The sequence below is a fragment of the Gracilinanus agilis genome, chromosome 1, assembly GCF_016433145.1.
Source record: "Gracilinanus agilis isolate LMUSP501 chromosome 1, AgileGrace, whole genome shotgun sequence".
NCBI classification, from domain to species: domain Eukaryota; kingdom Metazoa; phylum Chordata; class Mammalia; order Didelphimorphia; family Didelphidae; genus Gracilinanus; species Gracilinanus agilis.
The window spans coordinates 708,051,792-708,071,334 of NC_058130.1; the positions used below are offsets into that span (position 1 = coordinate 708,051,792).

Genomic DNA, 19,543 nt, shown 5'->3' on the forward strand with positions numbered 1-19,543 from the left:
AGGAAGGAAGGAAGGAAGGAAGGAAGGAAGGAAGGAAGGAAGGAAGGAAGGAAGGAAGGAAGGAAGGAAGGAAGGAAGGAAGGAAGGAAGCTCTTGAACCTACAGTGCCAGGAAACTCCTTATACTTTACACTGGACAAAGAAGGGATAAAGGATGGCCCATAGCCATAGCTGCCTGTGCTGGACATTGTACATTGGCCTCTGAGGTCTTGGCCACAAAAAAGCCCCTCCTCTTGGGTGGGATAGTCATAGCAGGGAGGGAATCCCTATCTAGCCCTTTCCAGACACAAGAAAATAATTTCAGGAGCAAGAATCAGCTGACAGGGGAGGTCCAGGGAGGAGGGCTGCTCCTGGGGCTGGGACTGGAGGAAGCAGCCACAAGATTTATGGGAAACTTTCTCATTTCGATTAGTAATTAACTTAGCCTACAGATAAAGCCAAAACAAATAACCAGAGAACAGCAGCCCCAGGTATACTGGCCCATTTCTATCCTCACCTTGCCAGCCTCTGCCATGGAGGGCCCTGGGACCCTGGCCTTGGCACATCTGCTTTTCTTCCTAGGGCTCCCTCTTGTCCATTGTGATCCTCTGTGAGTATAAGAGGGTTCAGGATGTGTCCCCTCCTATTCAGTGTATGTCTTTCTGGGTATATTTGTCTCTTTTTCCCTATATGGGCAGCCAAGGGTTTTTGGAGTATTTCTCTCTGTGTGATTGATTCCCTCTACATTCCCTCCGCCATTTTGTTTCTTTCCTTTTGCATACTTACCTCAACATGGAATGTGGATATTGAACTCAAGTTCCCATATCTCTCAGTGTTTCTTGTTCTGGTGTGAGTGGAACACCCCAGCCTCCTAAGGGCCCTTTCAGCTCTGACATTCTATGACTTCCATTTGGGTTTTCTTGGAGGACTTTCTTCTGTAGCTCTAGCCATATGAGAGGCCTTAGCATCTTCAAGTGTGGTCCTTAGTGTTTTTCCCTTTGCAGGACTCTATGTGATTCTCTTGGTTTTTTCCTCTCTGTGAGTGCCTGGACATCCTCTGGGCATGTTCTTCTCAGCTCATTGCCCTGTGTATATTTTCTGGTACAGGTGCCTCCTGGTGGCCCCTCGAGTCCTATGGGTGGGCAGCCCAGAGAACATCATGCTACAGGTGCATCAGGACCCAAAGCAACCCCTGGTCAATGCTATTGAAGTGCTTCTCACCATTTGGGACTTTCCCCTGGAGAGGAAGTTGTTGTATACCACATCACTCACACTTTCCCAAGACAAGGACTATATGGCCTTGGTTCCCGTGACGGTATGTGGTGTAGTTTGGCATGCCATGTTGTGGGGTTGGGTTTGGTAGAGAACCCAAGAAAGATCCTCCACCACCCCTGTCACTTCAAGTCAACCCTGGAATATCAGGTCTCAGGAAGGCGATTTGGGTCAGACTCTAAGAGGAAATTCCCAAGAGTGGGGTTTGAACGTAGAGCCCATGATTCTAGGACGTCATAGAGTCCAAAGGCAAGAGACTGGGCTGTATGACCTCTGACTTTCCAGGGTCTTTTTCCTCCAGCCAGAGGCTCCTTAAAACAAGAGCTGGGGCCAGCTAGGTGGTTCAGTGGTTTGAGAGCCAGGCCTAGAGACAAGAGGTTCAAATCTGGCCTCAGACACTTCCTGACTATGTGACCCTGGGCAAGTTACCTAACCCCCATTGCTTAGCCCTTACCATTCTTACTTCTGCCTTGGAACCAATATATAGTATTGATTCTAAAATGGAAGGTAAGGGTTAAAAAAAACAAACAAACAAGAGCCGTGTCTCCTCCTTCAGAGGCGCTTTTCAGGGTCCATCCTTGGCTTCCACCCTGAGGGCTCAGTACAGGCAGAGACTAAATGGTTAGGGTTCTCTTGTCCAGTCATTTAACCACCTTCCCTCTGTATGGAGAGCCCTATACTTGGCACACAAGAAGTACCTGTCCTCACAAAGCCGATAGTTGCACAGGGGAATAAGACACAGAAATTAATAACTATTTACAATTATTATATGGTTGGTGCATGGAAAAAGAATACATAAAGGATTCTGTGAATCCCTAAAGGGGAAATCATTACTAACCAGGGAAAGGGGCAGAGAAACAGGAAAATGTTCCTTAGAGTTATTATGTATTAAAGAATAGGTAGGAATTCAACAGATGAGGTAATAATAAGAGCTAAATTTTTTATATAGGGTTGACTATGTCAGGCACTGTGCCAATATTATCTAATTTGATCCTTACAACAAGGATCTTATAACAATCTGAGAGGTAGGTGCTGTGATTCCCATTTTACAGATGAGGAAACTGTGGAAAGTGGAAGTTGTGTCTTGCCCAAATTCACATAGCTAGTAAATGGCTGAAACTGGATTTGAATTTAGGTCTTCCTGACTCGTGGCCTGGTGCTCTAGCCACCTAGGGGAGGGAGGGCAGTCCAGGCATAGGAAATAACCTGAGCAAAAGTATAAAAGAGAGAAAATACAAGCTATATGGAGTGAGGAGAAGAAAGAAGACGGGTTTGGTTAGAATATGTTTTAGAATGCTTGAAGAAGACATGGTTGGAAAGACAGGCACAGATTGTCTAGAGCTTGAGATATCAGGCAGAAGAGCTGGAACTTGATTTGAGAGGCAATAGGAAACCAAAGTAGGATTTTTTCAAAAGTTTTCTTCTTCCTGAAATCTTTGGTAATTTCAGCCTCCCACCCCTTATTTTCCCTATCACTCACTTTCTGACTCCTTCTCCTTTGATTGTAGTTTCCTTGGGGAATCTGAAAAAAATCTTGATCTCTTCTCACATTACTTCCTTTCTCTTGTTTAGCCAGTGGAGATTTTTAAGTAAGGGAGAGCCATGACTACATTCATGCATCACAATCATGGATATGTATATGATTATTATAAAAATATAAAATACTCAACAAAACAAGGGATGGATAAACTAGAGTCTGAAGTCTGAAAGAGAAATGAGACTGGCCACTCAAGAATTACCCTAGGAAAGGGTGCTGCATATAGACCAAATCAGCAATCACAAATTTAGAGTTGGAGGGGACTGCAAAGGGAATCCTAAAGGAAGGTCATATTTCAACTTCCTTGTTAAAAAAAATCCAATGACTATCTGTTGATGTTTTGATTTCTGTGTTCCTTACATTTCCTAATGTGCTGGGGTGACAAAATGAGAAAAGCAGAAATCTATGAAAGCGACGGTACAGAAATGAGACAGACAGGACTTGGTAACAAATTGGAACTTACAGCTGAGAGAAAGGGAAGGACCCCAAGATAACCCTAACGTAAAGAACCTAGGATATTGGATAAATGGTGGTGCTGCTGACAAAAACAAGGAAGTTAACGGGAGGAGTTGGTTTGAAGGAAAGGTACTGAGTTCAAGACATGCTCTTCCTAGATCCCTGAAAGTGTAGTCTTCCCTCCACGCCCAGGGAAGCAGCACGTGGTCCTCAAAGCCACCTCAAAGGCCTTCTCTCTGATGAAAACAATCCTAGTTGCTCCACATGCTGGCTATATCTTCATCCAGACGGATAAGACCATCTATACCCCTAGACAATTGGGTAGGTTCCAATGCTTGGGAGGGACAGAAGAGGGAAGGCTGACTTCTAGCTTCTGGCATTGCCAAGAGGACTCCTTTTTCTCTCATCTCCCAAAATTCCTGGGCTCCAGCTCCCCCTAACTGCTTATAGTCTCTGGATTCTGGTTCTCAGAGCACAGAGTCTTTGGGTTCTTGTTTTCCTCACTGTCTAGGGTCTCTGGGATCTGACTTCTCCTACCGCCAAGATATATGGGTTCTTGTCAATAACACAATATCTTTGTTTCCCTTCCAGTTCAATATAGGGTGTTCACAGTGAATCACGGATTAGACCCTGTGATGAGGCCATTCACCATTGACATTAAGGTTGTTTCTTGTTGGTCAAAAGAACTGGGTTTTGGGAATCCCAGTGGAGTTAGGGAGACTCTGGGAAGTATGTCCTAGGATTGAGGGGCTTCAGTATCCCTTTTCCCCCCAGAACCCTGAAGGCATCTCTGTCATCAGCCAGAACTTCGGGGATGAGAATGGTTTCTTTGTGAGCAAATTCAAACTCCCTGAATTGGTCAGGTATTCCCTTCTCTGCTCCCTACCCCACAAACTCCTTCCTCTGATACCCTCCCATCCTCTCTTTCTGTTTCTTTTCCCCACTCCCTTCCTCTCCCTCTTCCTATCTGTACCAGGCCTTTCCAAAATGGGGTAGAGATGGGGGTGGGGAGGAAAGCCTGGAAGAGGAATTGACCAGTCACTGGATCTAGACTATGACCTTACTGCTTCAGTTTCGGAACCTGGACCATTGAGGCCCGATACCAGAGTGGGCCCCAGAAGCCATACATTGCATCCTTTGATGTGAAGGAATATGGTAAGCAACATTGGGCCATGCCACCCACATTGGATATGTGGTCTGGGGCTCTGCAGTACAAGGTGTTGGACTCAGAGAATTGGGATTCTGGATTTCTGGGCTGGGCTTTGGCCTCTGGATTCTGGGTCTCTAGACTAGGTTCCTTTGAAACTCACCTCAACAACTCTAAATTTCCTCCCTTCTTAGTGCTCCCATCCTTTGAGGTCCAGCTGGTCCCCAATAAGACCTTCTTCTACCTTAATGACATGACCTTGGGGATTGATATCAAGGCCAGGTAAGCATTCCCACCCCTTATATTCAGACAGAAGCAGAGAGATACCTTACAAGGGCAGTGGGAGTATATAACTGTTCAAAAAGGGAGATAGAGAAGCACTTGGAACTGGGACTAGGTATTCCCCAGCCTCCTCCTCCCCCCAAAAAACTGGGAGAAATCTAGGCATTTGGCTTCTGAGGCATTTGGGGAAAGTAAGGACCAGGATCTCCCCCTATAGCTGGCCCAGCAAAACCATAGGACTAGAAAAATGAGAATCATTATCTTGGCAATTGTGTAAAGTTGTATGAGGGTACTTTGGAACCAGTGAGACAACCTTCTCCGGGCTTCTAGGTATGTGTTCAACAAGCCTGTAGAAGGACATGCTCTGGTCATTTTTGGGGTGAAATTGGACTCTCAGAGGATCACCTTACAGGACTCACTTCAAAAAGTAAAGGTCAGCATTGATGCCCTCTAATCCTCACCCTCTTTTGAGGCTTTCCTTTCCCTTCTCAACATCTCTTCTTCTCTTCTTCCTGAGATAGATCTCTGAAGGCAAGGGCCATGCTTCCCTCAAAAAGGCCACCCTGATTACACAGTTCCAGAACCTCAGTGATCTCCTGGGGGTTTCAATTTTTGTCAATGTCACTGTATTCTCCTCTGGTGGGTGACTCTCTTCCCATTCCCTTCTAGTATGTCCCTCCTGGCTCCCCTAAACTGGGCCAGAAGAAGGATGGAGATGAAGGAGGTGGGGAGGGACCCGGGTTGGACATAACAGGTCATTCAGTCTTCCAGAACTTTAATTTCCTCTTCTGAAAATAAGTCAGAAGGCTTAAACTTCATTTCATGAGGGAGGGGGGAGGCAGATGAGAACTTCCCTAGTCTGTGAGGAACCTGATTTCCTCTGCTACCTCCTCCCCAGGACCTTCTCAAAAGGCTTCTTTGTTTGCACAGGGGGTGAAATGGTCCAGGCTGAGACCTCAGGGGTGAAGATAGTCCAGAGTCCTTACAACATCCTATTCACCAGAACACCCCATTATTTCAAGCCTGGAATGCCCTTCCACTTTGGGGTAAGGAGCTATTCAAGGTGGCAAACTTCTTCAGGACAGAAAGCCCATCCTTTCTTAGGGCAGAGACCCTCCACCTCCACCTCCACCTCCACCCAGGACAGTGGCTTCCCTCACATTCCAGATATTCTTCTCCACTTCTAGGACAAAAATCCCACTCTTTCCTGGGACAATCATTCCCTCCTAGAACAGAGACTCTTCTCCAGGACAAAGACTTTCCCTCTACAAGACACAGATTTTCCCCATTTCCCAAAAAGAGACCCAAAGACTATCTGGTGTTAGAGCCAAAGATTAGTATCTGCTCTTCCCTGATTAATCTTACCCACAGGTCTCAGTCACCAACCCTGATGGGTCCCCAGCATCTGGAGTCTATGTGCAATGTGAAGGCCAGAGAGTCCAGACTTCAGCTGAGGGACTTGGCTTCTTGACCCTTAACACTGCAGCCAACTTGGAGAGGTTATCCATTCGAGTAAGGACCCTGAGCCCATTCCCCTGGGGCGGAGGATGGAATAGAGAGGATAAGGAAACCGGGAAAGGACACGGGACCTGGGAAGGGGCTGCTTCTGGAAAGGATGACTTCATCCCCACCTCTAACCCCCAACTCCTCACAGGTGGAGACAAAGGATGAGCAACTACAACCCCAGGAACAAGTCTCTGCTGAGTTCACAGCCCAGGCCTATAAGACTGAAAAGAACTCTGGAAACTACCTACACATTGAAGTCAAGGTCCTGGGCACTGAGGTTGGAAATAGCCTTCATCTGAGCCTCAATACAAGGCACCAGGATCAAGCCACCAAAGAGAGTATCAAGCACTTCACCATCCTGGTGAGGAGGGCTGTGAGGGCAGTCAGAGGGCCTTCCTCATCTTCCCATGTCCCCTGTGGGAAAGTCCTCAATCGTTACTCTCCAGGGATGAGGAGGGCGCCTAGAGCCACTCTTAGAGGTGGACTTCTCCCACTCTCTTCCAGAATTACTTCTTATTGTGCTTCTCCCTCCTTTTCTCCCCTTTGCTAAGTTGTTGAGCAAAGGGCAGATCACACATGCCCAGATCCAGCACAAGAGCCCAGGGGGCACCTATACATCTTCCATCATCTCTGTGAGCCCAGACCTTCTGCCATCCTTCCGCATCCTGGCCTATTACATCCTCCCAGGCTCTAGCCCAGAGCTTGTGGCTGACTCCATCTGGCTTGATGTGAAAGACAGGTGCATGGGCACTGTGAGTCATTCTTCCCTAAGCCCTTCCACACCTGACCCCAAATTCACAGGCTCCATCACTCTCTCTGCTCTTCCTAGAACGCCATGTATGTGGTCCAGGCCATAAAAGTCCTGAGGCCAGAAATAGAAAAGATTAGTTCAGGTTGGAGTTTTCAAAGAAGGCTTCTGGGAGAAGATGAGACTAGAACTAGGCCTTGAAATACAAAAAGCATTTGGAGAGGAACTGAATGGAAGGGAGCACGGGATAGATTACAGAAGGCAAGGTTCCTTAGGAGTGAAGTATCCACTAGCATTTAGAACCAGTGAGGAACTGGGTCAAACTGGAGCTGAGAAGATTAGAAAGAAGAGGCAGGAACAATTGGGCCCCAAACAGATCAAGGGAAGCTGCTGAGGAACCACCTTCCATACCTTGCTGTGCTGCAAATTCTTCTCACGAACTTATGCCCATCCAGCTTCAAATAGGCCTGAAGAATTCAGCTGATGTCCCAGTATTTGAACCCAATGACCAAGTGAACCTACGCCTGACTGGTGACCCTCTTGCCCTGGTGGGTCTAGTTGCTGTGGATAAGGCCATCTATGTCCTAAACAGCAAGCACAAGCTTTCCCAGAAGAAGGTGAGGTCATGGGAAAAGTCTAGGTCCCGTTGCTACTGGGCTTGGCCTGGGACAACCCAGCTTAATGCCCTCCCTGGTGGTCCACAGGTCTGGGATGTGGTAGAGAGCCGAGACATTGGCTGCACTGCTGGGAGCGGGAGAGACAACCTGGGTGTTTTTACAGATGCTGGCCTGGACCTCACAACCAACACTGGCCTGAGCACAGGGGCTAGTGAAGGTAGGAGAGAGAGTCTGCAGGGGCAGTCAGAGGATGCCAGGAAGGGATGGAGAAAAGGACTCTCCAGCAAGTCATGGGTCACAGTGTAAAGATCTAGAAACACAGGATCTGGATTCAGATACAGAATCTGTTGTCATGACCTTGGCCAAGTCCCTTTCTTCAGTTCTGCAACTATAGAATAGAGGGATTTGCTAGATGGTTACTAAAGTTCCTTCCAATTCAAGATCCTATGAGTAAGAAGGTGGTTGTGGAGGAGACCACATGGAGGGATCCAGGAGAGCGAATTAGGAAGGAAGTTTTACCACTGAAAGGGTCTTTGGACAAAATGGGAATGGGGAGGGTGGGAAGGTCGATCAGGGACAAAGAAAAAAATCTGACCACTCATCCCCAGCCAGTGAGCTGTGCTCAGTCTTGGAAATAGGAGGCCCAGGCTGAAATGACCAGATGTCCTGTTGCACAATTCAGATGACCTTCCCCCAAACAAGTGCTCCCTCCCCCTCTAGACTGGCGATGCCCCCAGAGTTCCTCCTCCTCCTCCCGCAAACGCAGGTCCCTGAAGATTCTGGAAAAGAAGAGACAAAAAGGTTAGAATCTGACCTGGAACTGCTCCTTAAACCCATGAATCCTAAACCCTGATCTCCCCAAAGTACTAAACCTCTCATTTCCAAACCCCAAACTCTCAAACCTCAAAGAACTATTTGGGAAAGGGTGAAAGAAGAAATTGGGGAAGGGAAAAGAGGACTGTCTATGTCCTTGGTCCATATGGGCTTAGACCCTTACCTCACGTCCCCCTTCCTGCAGTGAATGAATTCAAGATGGCACTGGAACGCCGCTGCTGTGAGACTGGCTTTCGAGAGGGACCTGTAGGACTCTCGTGTGAGGAACGGGTGCCCTGGGTTCGCCATGGCCCAGCCTGTAAGGCTGCCTTTCTCCAGTGCTGTCACCACAGAGAATTGCTGAAGCAGGAAGCCCAAGCAGAGAGGCTGATTCTGGGGACTCGTGAGGAAGGAGCCAAGGGGGGGGGGAGAAGTAGGGAGAGGGCAAGGCAGGGGTCAGGCAAAACTCTGACAGGGGACCCCCCACACTTATCCCACAGTTGAGGAAGATGATGACGATGATGATGACTTCCTGTTCTTTGAAGACTCAGACTCAGTAGTACGTAGTTACTTCCCTGAGAGTTGGCTCTGGAGAAAGGTCATTTTGCCCCAAGACCCTGCCAGAGGCTCCAGGTAAGACCAAGGTTCCCTTTGGCCACCTCCCTCAATATCTTAGGACAAAAACCAAATAGTATGTGGGAACCCAAGATAGCAACTATTACACAAAACAGCAACTGTGACTGAAAGAGAAGAACAATGACCTTGACCCCAAGAAAGTGACCCAAGGGGAGAGACCATGATTGCTGGACAGTGGCCATAGTGACTGATGCTGGTCCTCTGACCTTAACCCCAAGACAGTAACCATGATCCTTGACCAACTGACCAACCTTAGGACAGTGATTGTGACTCTAATGTAGCTGTCCCTACCTCCAGTCTCGCAGAGATGACCATCCCTATGAAACTGCCTGATTCCATCACTACTTGGCAGATCCTGGCTGTGAGTCTCCGGAAGGGCAAAGGTGAGCCCTCTCTACCCCACACCCCAAAGTCCCTGTGATTGTTCCGCCCAGTGTGATGCGGGACCCCAATCCTGGGCATGTACACATTCCAAGACTTGGTGGTTCCTCCAGGCCCAAATCCCCACCTCCACTTCTTCCAATTCCATCCTTTCGCTGCCTATCCTTGTGTCAGGTGTTTGCATCTCAGAACCTCTAGAGATGACAGCCAGGAAGGCTTTTTTTGTGGATCTGAAGCTGCCCTTCTCTGCGGTCAGGAACGAGCAGATCCAAATTCAAGCTGTGCTGTACAACTACCATAACAGAATTGCCACGGTGAGCTGTCAATGGGAGCTTTGCACTATAAGGGAGCCTGAGCAAATCAGGAGTATGATCCAAACAAGCCCTGCGTGAGTGTTAGTGATCTATGAGACGTGGGAGGAAGGGTATGTGTGTGTGTGTGTGTGTGTGTGTGTGTGTGTGTGTGTGTGATGAGTGAGTCCAGGGGGCAGCTAGGTGGATTGAGAGCCAGACCCAGAGATGGGAGACCCTAGGTTCAAACCTGGCCCCAGAAACTTTCTAGCTGTGTGACCCTGGGCAAAACCCCCATTGCCTAGCCCTCACCACTCTTCTGCCTTAAAACCTTACAACCAATACACAGTATAGATTCCAGGATGGAAGGTAAGGGTTTAAAAAAAAAGTGAGTAAGTCCACCATGAACAGTGATTAGACCATGGGCTAGCCCCAACAGCCATGCATTCTCTTTCCTGATTGACCATCAACCAACCAGACATTTCTGGGCCAGTTCCTTGGTGTGTGTTTGACCTGATCCCCAAAGTGCAGGAGGATGCTGAGAAAGCACCTGGCTCTCTTGGTTCATAGGAGACAATTCACAACCAGGGCAGGGTAAGAAATCTGCTGACATGACAGACTCGAAGTTCTCTATTCCATTAAAATCATAGTTAGGTTGCTCATTGTATAGAGCACTGCCTGGAGTCAGAAAGACCCAAGTTCAAATCTGATCTCAGACACTTCTGAGCTATATGACAAGTCACTTAATTTTGTTTGCCTAAGTTTCCTCATCTATTAAATGAGTCGGAGAGGAAATGGCAAACCACTCCAGTATCTTTGCCAAGAAAACCCCAAATGGGGTCACAAAAAGAATCAGACATGATTGAACAACAACGCAAATCATTTTCTGATCCTCCCAGATGTTAGTGCCTCCCTTCCATGCAATCCTCTTTTATTTAGTTTGTTGAAATTACATATATGGTTATATGTATGACTGTTGTCTCCTTTTATAGAATGTAAGCTCCTAAAGGGCAAGATCTATTTCATTTTGGTCTTTGTAACTCCAGCTCGTAACAGTGCCTGGCACATGGCAGGCAGCTAATAAATGCTTGTTGATGAATCAATTGATCTGTAAAATGAATAGGTCGTGCCTTCTAGCACTGATATCCCATGAGCCTAGGACAGGCTGCCATGTTGCTTTAGCATGGGCTGTTCTTCTCTTTTTAGATCCTAGACAGCTAAGATATGGGGACAGGATCCAGGTTTCCCTTATTCTCCTGAGGAGGGAATGGAACAATTAAGTGGCTCCCTGTGAACAGCTGCCTGGGTCCCCCTGCTTGTACTGACCTCATTCCCTTCCAATCCAGGTTCGCGTAGAGTTTCCCTACAAGGAAGCCCTGTGTAGTGCTTCCAGCAAGACCAAGCCTTCTCGCCAAAGAGTCTCCGTGGGTCCAGCCTCCTCTGTGGTGGTGCCATTCACTGTGCTGCCTGTAGAGCAAGGCGAAACTGAAGTAGAGGTCAAGGTTGTAGGGCCCGGGACCTGGGACCAAGTGAAGAAGACCCTCTTAGTCAAGGTAACTGAATCCCTCAAGGGTGAGACCAGGCAGGAAGATGAGGTGTTGGGTAGATCCAGAGGCATATTCCCCTTCCCAACTCCCAGGCAGTATGGCTGCTGGCCTCTCCTATCATGGTAGAGGTTATCTTGACTTTCCCAAAGTCCATTCTTGCTTGGGTCGTTTGAATATTGTTCCTGGGGAGGTTTTACAGGTGACCTTTGGCCCTCATTAGCTACGCACAATCAGAATAACCTTTCTTTTCCCAGAGTCCTTTCTCCCAATGCCCTTGGTAGGTAGAGCAAATAGAAATAGAAATAAAGATCATCTAAATAAATTTTAATTTAATTTAAATCTAAATTTTAATTTTAATCAAAAAGGAGATAATCATCTTACAGATCACCCTCCTATCTAAGTACAGGAGTCAGGCCTTGATCCCAAGTCTTTTATCCACAAGGCCAGTGCCCTTTCTGCTATATCACATAGGTCAGAGAACAACTATGGGAAGAGGAGGGGACAGATGTCACCAGGCACCTAGGACGTGCCTGGGCCTTTAGTGGACACACTTTTCCAGACATGAATGACTGGAACCAACGTTACTGATCTTAGTTGGTTTATAGTATAAACCATAGTATACTGAAGAAACCAAGAAGTCATCAGAATAGATAAGCCTCTGCCCTGTCATAAACTGGAGCAATGGCTATCCACTGTAATGTACTTCCCTGGCCAGTCCTGCTCTGGGTGCTGCCATGAAAAACAAAGCCAAAGGAGATGTAGTCCCTTCTTCCTTCCTGGGGTTGGCCCTAATGGGAATGTAAGAGGCACATGCTCATGAAGACCAAGGGTCATCATAGGGACAAGGGCCAGACTCTGGTGGGGCTGCTTTGGCCAGGGTGAGGAGGATAGTATGGAAAAGCCCCACGAGCCCCACAGCTGCAGTGGGTAGAACAGACCTTCTCAAAAGAGGCAAGCCTTATGCCGACATCCTGGAAGGAGAGGGGACTCAGGAAGTTGAACCACAGCAAAACACTCTTGTTTTCTGTGTTCATGATTATTACAACTTCCTTCACCTCACGTTTCAAGAAATGCTTTTATTTTTTCCAGAGATTAACTTTTTCCTCACCTGTTATGGCACAATAGAGAAAGTCAATCATTGTTTAGTCATTTTCAGTTGTGGCCGACTCTTCCTAACCCCATTTGAAGTTTTCTTGGCAAAGATGCTGAAATAGTTTGCCCTTTCCTTCCAGTTCATTTCAAAGATGAGGAAACTGAGGCAAACAGGGTTAAGTGACTTATCCAGGGTCCCATGGCTAGTAAGTGTCTGAAGCTGGATTTGAACTCAGTAAGATGAGTCTTCTTGACTCCAAACCTGGCACTCGGTCTACTGTGCCACTTGCCTGCCCCATGAGAAATCATTAGGCTTAGAGCTGAAAGACTTCCTCTGAAAACCTAGCTTGTCTAAGATCACACAGATAGTAAATGGCAGAGCTGGGGATTTGAACTCAGGTCTTCTGACTCCATATTCAACTTATATACCACTGCACCATGCTATCTCCCTTTACCTTTCTGTGTCTTACTTCCCCCAACTATAAAATAGATAAGGGGTGGGGTGAGAATTGAACTAAAAGATCTGTGAATTCCCTCTTACATGCTGGGATTCTGGGATTCTTTTGACTACAGGCAGAAGGCCAGATAGAGAGACACTCTTATAGCCTACTGTTGGACCCTAAAGGTTTGTGAGAACACTGACCTGGGAGGTGGGGGATAAAGTTCTAGTGACCAACAAGTCACAGGTTTTGGGGAATGCCTAGAAGTCTGAAGGCTACCATGTTGGAGGGGATGGAGCCAGAGGTGTTGCTCATGAGATAACGTAGCCAGCCTGGTAGACGGGGTCCCACCAGCTGCAGTTGTCTCTGTGGCTGTTTAACCTTTTTGCATCCTGACTCCCCAGAAACTCTGATTGGACTAATGGACTCTAGAAAATTCATTTCTGCCCAGGTCTCACCCAAGTGGAAAAGGTGCAGAGGAAAGACTTTGAGAACATGGTGCCCGGCACAAATGCAGAAGTGTTTGTCAGCGTACAAGGTAGTGAGAGCAAGCAAGGCATCCCCATAGAAACAGGACTGCTGGGATGAAGGAGTGAGCTATGCTTTCCTTAGCCTGAAGGGGATGGGGCATACATAGACTGCTCTCATGGCAATGGTGCCTCCCTCTTTCTTTCAAGGAGACATTCTTGGTGAGCCCATCCTCGGAGCCCTAACCCCTTCAGAGACACACAAGTTATTTAAAGTACCAACTGGCTGCCCTGAGCAGACTCTAAGCTCCTTGGCCCCCCTGGTCATCCTAACCCAATACCTGGATGCCACAGGGCAGTGGGGCCAGGTCGGGGTGGACCTGAGAAACAAGGTGATAGACAACATTGTGACTGGTAAGTGAATTTGTGAAGGGGAGAAGGAGGCGGTTAGCTCCTGCCAGCTTGGGGATGCCTTTCCCCTGGTCATTCCCCACTCTAATCCAAAAGACATTGACTCCAAAGACCCCAAGCTACCTTAGAATCCCTGTACGAGGATCCCAGGGCATAGCATTTCCGTGCTTACATACTCATGAGGCTCCTTGATTTGTACCCAGACGCTGACCATTACCCCAGGTTAAGAGTTGGATGGTCACACACAGCCACTCGTGCCCACACATACACATAGGGTTACCCCTCACCTCTAATTTTTTGGTCAGTTGACCAGCATTTAAATGCTTACTAAGTGTCTGTCACTGGACTAAGCAGTCAGGGGACCAAGAAAGACAAAAAACAAGTCCTCTGCCATTAAGGAGCTTATATTCTGACAGGGGAAAAAACATACAAAAAATTATATTTACAAGTTATATTCTGTGTAAATGGGACACTAGCTCCCAACTGAAGAATTAGGTGGTATGGTGGATAGAGCTCCAGACTGGCAGTCAGGAAGACTAGAGTTCAAATCTGACCTCAGGCACTTACAAGCTGTTTGTCCTTGGGCAAGTCGCTTAACCCTGTTTGCCTCAGTTTCCTCATCTGTAAAATGAGGTGGAGAAGGAAGCGGCAAAACCACTCCAGTATCTTTACCAAGAAAATTCCAAATGAGGTCACAAAGAAGAGGATATAACAGAAACAACTGAACAACTTGCAATCATAAATTATATATCAATGTCCTTTCTTCTCAAGTTAAACCCAGATACTGAAATCCTCTAAATATACCTTAGGTTTCTTGGTGGTGTTGTTGTTGTTTTAATTTTAAAAAACTTACTTCTGTCTTAGAATCAATACTAGGTATCAGTTCCAAGGCAGAAAAGCAATGAGGGCCAGGCAATGAGGGTCAAGTGACTTGCCCAGGGTCACACAGCTAGGAAGTGTCTGGATCTAGATTTGAATCCAGGACCTCCCATCTCTAGACCTGCCTGTCTCTCCACTGAACCACCTAGATGCCCCCAGTAGATATACCTTTTGAAGGCTCTTCCCCTGGGTGTGACATCTAGATATTTAATCCTAATAAGATCGAACATGCCCCAAATTATACCACACAATAACTCCCCCAAATCACATTTGGAGCATTGATCCTTTCCCCATGTTTCCTTTGGATGTTGTCATCTCTGAGATTCACTTAAACACTGAAGCTATCCTAAGTTACAGGAACCCACTGATACCATTCATCCAAGTAATTCCAGGATACAGGCACTGAAGCTCCGTCTCCAGCCACACTCGGTGCCAAACCAGAGACACTGTCACCCCCCAACTCTGTGATACTTAGACGCTGATGCTTCATCTGGATCCAGTACCTGAGCCTGACCCATCCCCATCTTCCTGCCAGGTTACATCCAAATGCTGAAGTACCGAAACCCAGATGGCACCTACCACATTCACAGAGGAAACCCAGGGAGCACCTGGTGAGGAAGCTGCCCATCACTGCCCCCAGGCTGAGGTTCTCCCCCAAACATTTCACACCCCCTTCTTGAAGTATTGCAATGTCTCTGTTGGTGTGTCTACCCTGCTGGGTCCAAGAACTGCCCCCACTGCCGAGCCGGGCCATCTAACTGCATGATGGGTACTATGGTCAGGGAACCAGCAGGGCACATTTCTCTGGGGCAGCACAGGAATCCCCTTCTCTCATCCTAACCTGGTAGATGTACCTCCCTTAAAAATTTGGTGTATTGGAGGGGCAGCTAGGAAGCTCAGTGGATTGAGAGTCAGACCTAAAGACAGAAAAGACCTGGGTTCAAATTTGGCCTCAGATATTTCCTAGATGTGTGACCCTGGGCAAGTCCTTTAACCCCCATTACCTAACCCTTACTGCTCTTCTGCCTTGGAACCACATTCTAAGATGGAAAGTAAGGGTTTAAAAAAAACTGGTGAATTGTAGGTGGCATCAAGAGCAGACCAAAAAACCCAGGGACATAGTCCTTCTAGTCTCTATGGGTACTCCTGCCCCCAGACTAGTATAAGAGCCCAAGCCTGGGAGTCAGGAGACGTGGCTTCTAGTGCCAACTCTGTTGTGTTACTTCACTGTGTGAGACCTCAGTTTCCCCATCTGTAAAATGAAGACAATCGTACCTTCCCTGGCGAGCTCAGAGAAGAATTAAATATGTTGATTAAAAATAATTATTGATATCCTGTTGGACCTTGGAGGGAAAAGGAAGAGTAGATCTTGAGGTCCAGGGAAGAGGAAGATAGATAGATAAAGCACTTATAAAGTGTTCTCTATATGCCAAGCACTGTGCTATGGGCTGGGCATATAAATATAAGCAAGTAAAATAGTCCCTGTCCTCAAGGAGCTTATATGCTTGACTAGGATGGGAAGGGGAGAGGCAATCCTTAAAGCCGTAGGGGAAGTGAGGAGGAAAGGGTGGTCCTTCCCAAGAGGTCCTTCTCAAAATGGTGGTCCTGTGTAGAGAGTCATCTATGAAGAAAAGAAAAAGACTCCAGAGAGAGACCTTCTGCTCAAGGAGCTCTGAGTCTGACTATAAGGTTAGAGGTAGAAATCTGGATAGAATAGAGGGTCCCAGAAGGGTTTCCTGAAGAAGAGTGAGCTTGAGTTGAGCCCAAAGATCAAGAAAGATAAGTGGAGGTCACAGGATGGAGGCTACAGAAAAAAAGGTACTCTCTGGGCACTGAGATTGCTCCTCGTGTCCAGCGGAACAGAACTCCTGTCCCATGACTGTCCTCTCTCCTCCACATCCATGCCAGCATCTGTGCCTCCATCCTGCAGGCTCACCAGCTATGTCTTCAGGATCTTTGCCATGGCCTTCAAGTCAATGACCAGGGCTGGGATGGACCCAGACGTTCTGTGCAATAGCGCCAAGTGGCTCATCACCCAGCGACAAGAAGAGGATGGGAGCTTCCTAGAAAAAGCTCCAGTGATTATGAAGTCCATGCAGGTAGGCGTTAAGGACCTAAGGACACAAAGGAGTGGGAAGGCAGCTTAGAGAGAAGGGAGGCAGACTCTTCCAAGCTGTGTGACCCTGGGCAAGTCACTTAACCTGGTTTGCCTAGCCCCTGCCCTTCTGCCTTAGAGTAAAGTAAGGGTTATAAATTTTAAAAAAAAAATTTTTTAAAGAGAGGAGGGAGGGAAAATGGCTTCTCTTAGTCCACCATCCTCTGAGGCAGGCTCTTTTCCTTCTAAACTTAGCACTGTCCCCTGCTCCAGAGTTTTAAATGTCAGTTTGGGAGACTAATACAATTCAATTCAATAAACATTTGTTAAATGTCTTCTATGTACCAGGCACTGTGCTAAATGCTATGGATACAAATAGAGACAAAAGACAGTCCCAATCTAATGGGGGAGAAAACGTGCAAGTAAATATATACAAAGCAAACTATATGTAGGGTTATGGGGTGATCCTAAGGCAAAATTGGGATCAGGGAGAGACGGGGGACTTTCCACTGTGTGCCCAGCTCTGCATGGAAGAGGGAGACAGAGAAAGAGGTCCCTGAGCTCTTGGGGCTTGTAGTCTGGTCAGGGATTCCTGGATAAGACCACCCAGACTGAATGATTCCAAACAGGTCATCCTACTTGAAAAGTAACCCTCTGAAGACCCAGAAATGGGGCAGAGAATTGCCCAAGAGGACGCAGAATAAGTCACTGGAGAGAGCCTTGGACTGAGACTTGGGAGTCCTGGGTTAGAGCCTCCAATTTGCTGTATAATAATGAGAAAATCACTTCTCTTCTATGAGCCTCAGTTTCCCTATTTATAAAACGAGAAAATTGCACCAGAGCCAGGAGACATTCTGTGACTCGGGTCTCCAACCAGACGCATGGTCTTGGGTTTTCTCTTTCTGCCCATTGCCCGACTTGACTTAGGGAGATTGATGCCAACGAAATAGGGAGGCTTCCTAGAAAAGGTGGGGAGTCTCAAACCGAGCCCAGTGATTTCCAGCTGTTGGGGTTCTTCTCACATTTGCAGGGTGGCTATTGGGGTTCGGAGGCCAAAGTTTCTCTGACCGCTTTGGTGCTGATTGCCCTGAAGGAAGGCGAGAGTCTGTGTAACTGGGAAGAGCTGGTAGGAGGCACTCTCCCTGGCACAGAGAGACCCACGGGGACCCCAGGGATGAAGGGGTGGGGAGATAGAAGAGTCTTTTCTGTGTGCTGGGGGGTGGGATCCTGGCACTCACGGGAGGCACCAGGGCTGGGACCACTGGAATGGGCCGGTGCCAGGCTCTTCTGCCCATTATGACTCACAGAATGTAGGTACCAGCATCCAGAAGGCTGGCACCTTCCTCAGGCACGAGTTGCCCAACCTGAAAACAGTGTTCAGTGTGGCCACTGCCTCCTACGCCCTGGCCCTTGCAAACAGCTCCTGGCCTAATGACCGTCTGGACGCCTTTGCAGCCCCAGGTGAGTCTGGACACACACACCTACCCAGGGGTTGTATTTCCCTCCAGAGTAGCCCTTCTCACCTGAGGAAGTAGTAAGTTCTCTGTCACTCAAAGGCACCGGTTTAAAACCTCAGAGGCCACCTCGCCTAGCCCGAACCTCAGCGAGAAGGCCAAAACAACCCCAGCAAGGGGTCTCCCAACCTTCACTTGAATGCCTCTAGTTAAGGTTTAGCAACTCGGAAGTTTGTAAAAGGCGACTTTAGGTGGCTCGTTGCATAAAGTGCTGGACCTGAAGTCAGGAAGGTCTGAGTTCAAGTGTTTCCTAAAATACTAATTAGCTATATGACATGTATGTCTCTCAGCCTCAGTTTCCTCAACTATAAAATGGAGGTAATAATAGCATTTACTTCGCAGGATTATTGAGAAAATCCAATGAAATCACATATAAAATGTTTTGCAAGGGGAAGCTAAGTAACACAGTGGGTAGAGCACCAGTTCTGGAGTTAGGAGGATCTGGGTTCAAATCAGACTTCAAATATTTCCTAGCTGTGTGACCTTGAGCAAGTCACTTAACCCTGCCTTGCCCTTGCCCTTATATCTTGAGGTTTTGTTACTAAGACGGAACGTAAAGGTTAAAAAAAAATGTATTAACTATATTGCGCTTAAATACTCTCAGCCTTGGTTTCCTCATCTGTAAAATGGGGGTAAAGTAATAATAGCATCTACTTACTACTTAGTAAAGTAAATACTACTTTACTACTTGAAAAGATCAAATGAAATAATGTGTAAAATGTTTTGCATATTTTAAAGCTATAATAAATATTATAAGTATAATAATATATTTTATATGTTACATATAATAAATATAATAACAACTAATAAATGCTATTATAATTACTTACTACCCTTGTGACCTTGAGTAAGTCACAATCTCTCTAGGCCTGGAGTTCCCATCTGTAAAATGGAACAACTGGACTGGATAACCTCTAAGGTCCTTTCCAGCTCTAACTCAATGATCCTAGGACTTTTCAACACAATTTATTCCCTTTATGGATAGCTATACTTGTTAGGAAGATGATCTTAGGTCTAACCAAAATCTTGTCCAACCCTTCATGATGCCATTTAGGGTTTTCTTGGCAAAGATACTGGAGTGGTCTGCCATTTCCTTCTCTGGCTGGTTTGACAGATGAGAAAACAGAAGTAAACTGGGTGAAATGACTGGCCTAGAGTCACAGCCACCAGCTGCCCAGCCAAAATCTACCTTTTAGCAACTTCCATTCGTTGTTCCCAGTTTTGACCTCTGCAGCAGAGCAGAACAAGTCCAAATCCATCACAGTCCTTCAGGATGCAGCCAATTTATCTTCTTCTTATATACTATGTTATGGGAGAGGAAGGAAGGAAGGAAGGAAAGAAGGAAAGAAGGAAAGAAGGAAGGAAGGAAAGGAAGGAAGGAAGGAAGGAAGGAAGGAAGGAAGGAAGGAAGGAAGGAAGGAAGGAAGGAAGTTAC

The 19,543-nt window shown here is 46.9% G+C and overlaps 1 protein-coding gene across 1 annotated transcript in view; it reads left to right on the plus strand.

Moving 5' to 3' along the window:
• The first annotated feature begins 511 nt into the window (after positions 1–511).
• The window catches only part of LOC123242243 (venom factor-like), a 31,067-nt gene continuing 12,035 nt past the window's right edge, over positions 512–19,543 (plus strand). The window contains exons 1-28 of the mRNA XM_044669846.1: positions 512–588; positions 1,086–1,293; positions 3,402–3,564; positions 3,835–3,905; positions 4,018–4,106; positions 4,316–4,398; positions 4,585–4,672; positions 5,003–5,105; positions 5,194–5,311; positions 5,603–5,718; positions 6,044–6,184; positions 6,327–6,539; positions 6,730–6,930; positions 7,382–7,543; positions 7,631–7,760; positions 8,264–8,344; positions 8,562–8,759; positions 8,857–8,989; positions 9,290–9,375; positions 9,548–9,687; positions 11,010–11,216; positions 12,876–12,927; positions 13,194–13,280; positions 13,420–13,623; positions 15,035–15,110; positions 16,430–16,598; positions 17,625–17,720; positions 17,902–18,055. Coding sequence (XP_044525781.1) covers positions 512–588; positions 1,086–1,293; positions 3,402–3,564; positions 3,835–3,905; positions 4,018–4,106; positions 4,316–4,398; positions 4,585–4,672; positions 5,003–5,105; positions 5,194–5,311; positions 5,603–5,718; positions 6,044–6,184; positions 6,327–6,539; positions 6,730–6,930; positions 7,382–7,543; positions 7,631–7,760; positions 8,264–8,344; positions 8,562–8,759; positions 8,857–8,989; positions 9,290–9,375; positions 9,548–9,687; positions 11,010–11,216; positions 12,876–12,927; positions 13,194–13,280; positions 13,420–13,623; positions 15,035–15,110; positions 16,430–16,598; positions 17,625–17,720; positions 17,902–18,055 — 3,646 coding nt within the window. The remainder of the gene's footprint in view (positions 589–1,085; positions 1,294–3,401; positions 3,565–3,834; positions 3,906–4,017; positions 4,107–4,315; positions 4,399–4,584; positions 4,673–5,002; positions 5,106–5,193; positions 5,312–5,602; positions 5,719–6,043; positions 6,185–6,326; positions 6,540–6,729; positions 6,931–7,381; positions 7,544–7,630; positions 7,761–8,263; positions 8,345–8,561; positions 8,760–8,856; positions 8,990–9,289; positions 9,376–9,547; positions 9,688–11,009; positions 11,217–12,875; positions 12,928–13,193; positions 13,281–13,419; positions 13,624–15,034; positions 15,111–16,429; positions 16,599–17,624; positions 17,721–17,901; positions 18,056–19,543) is intronic.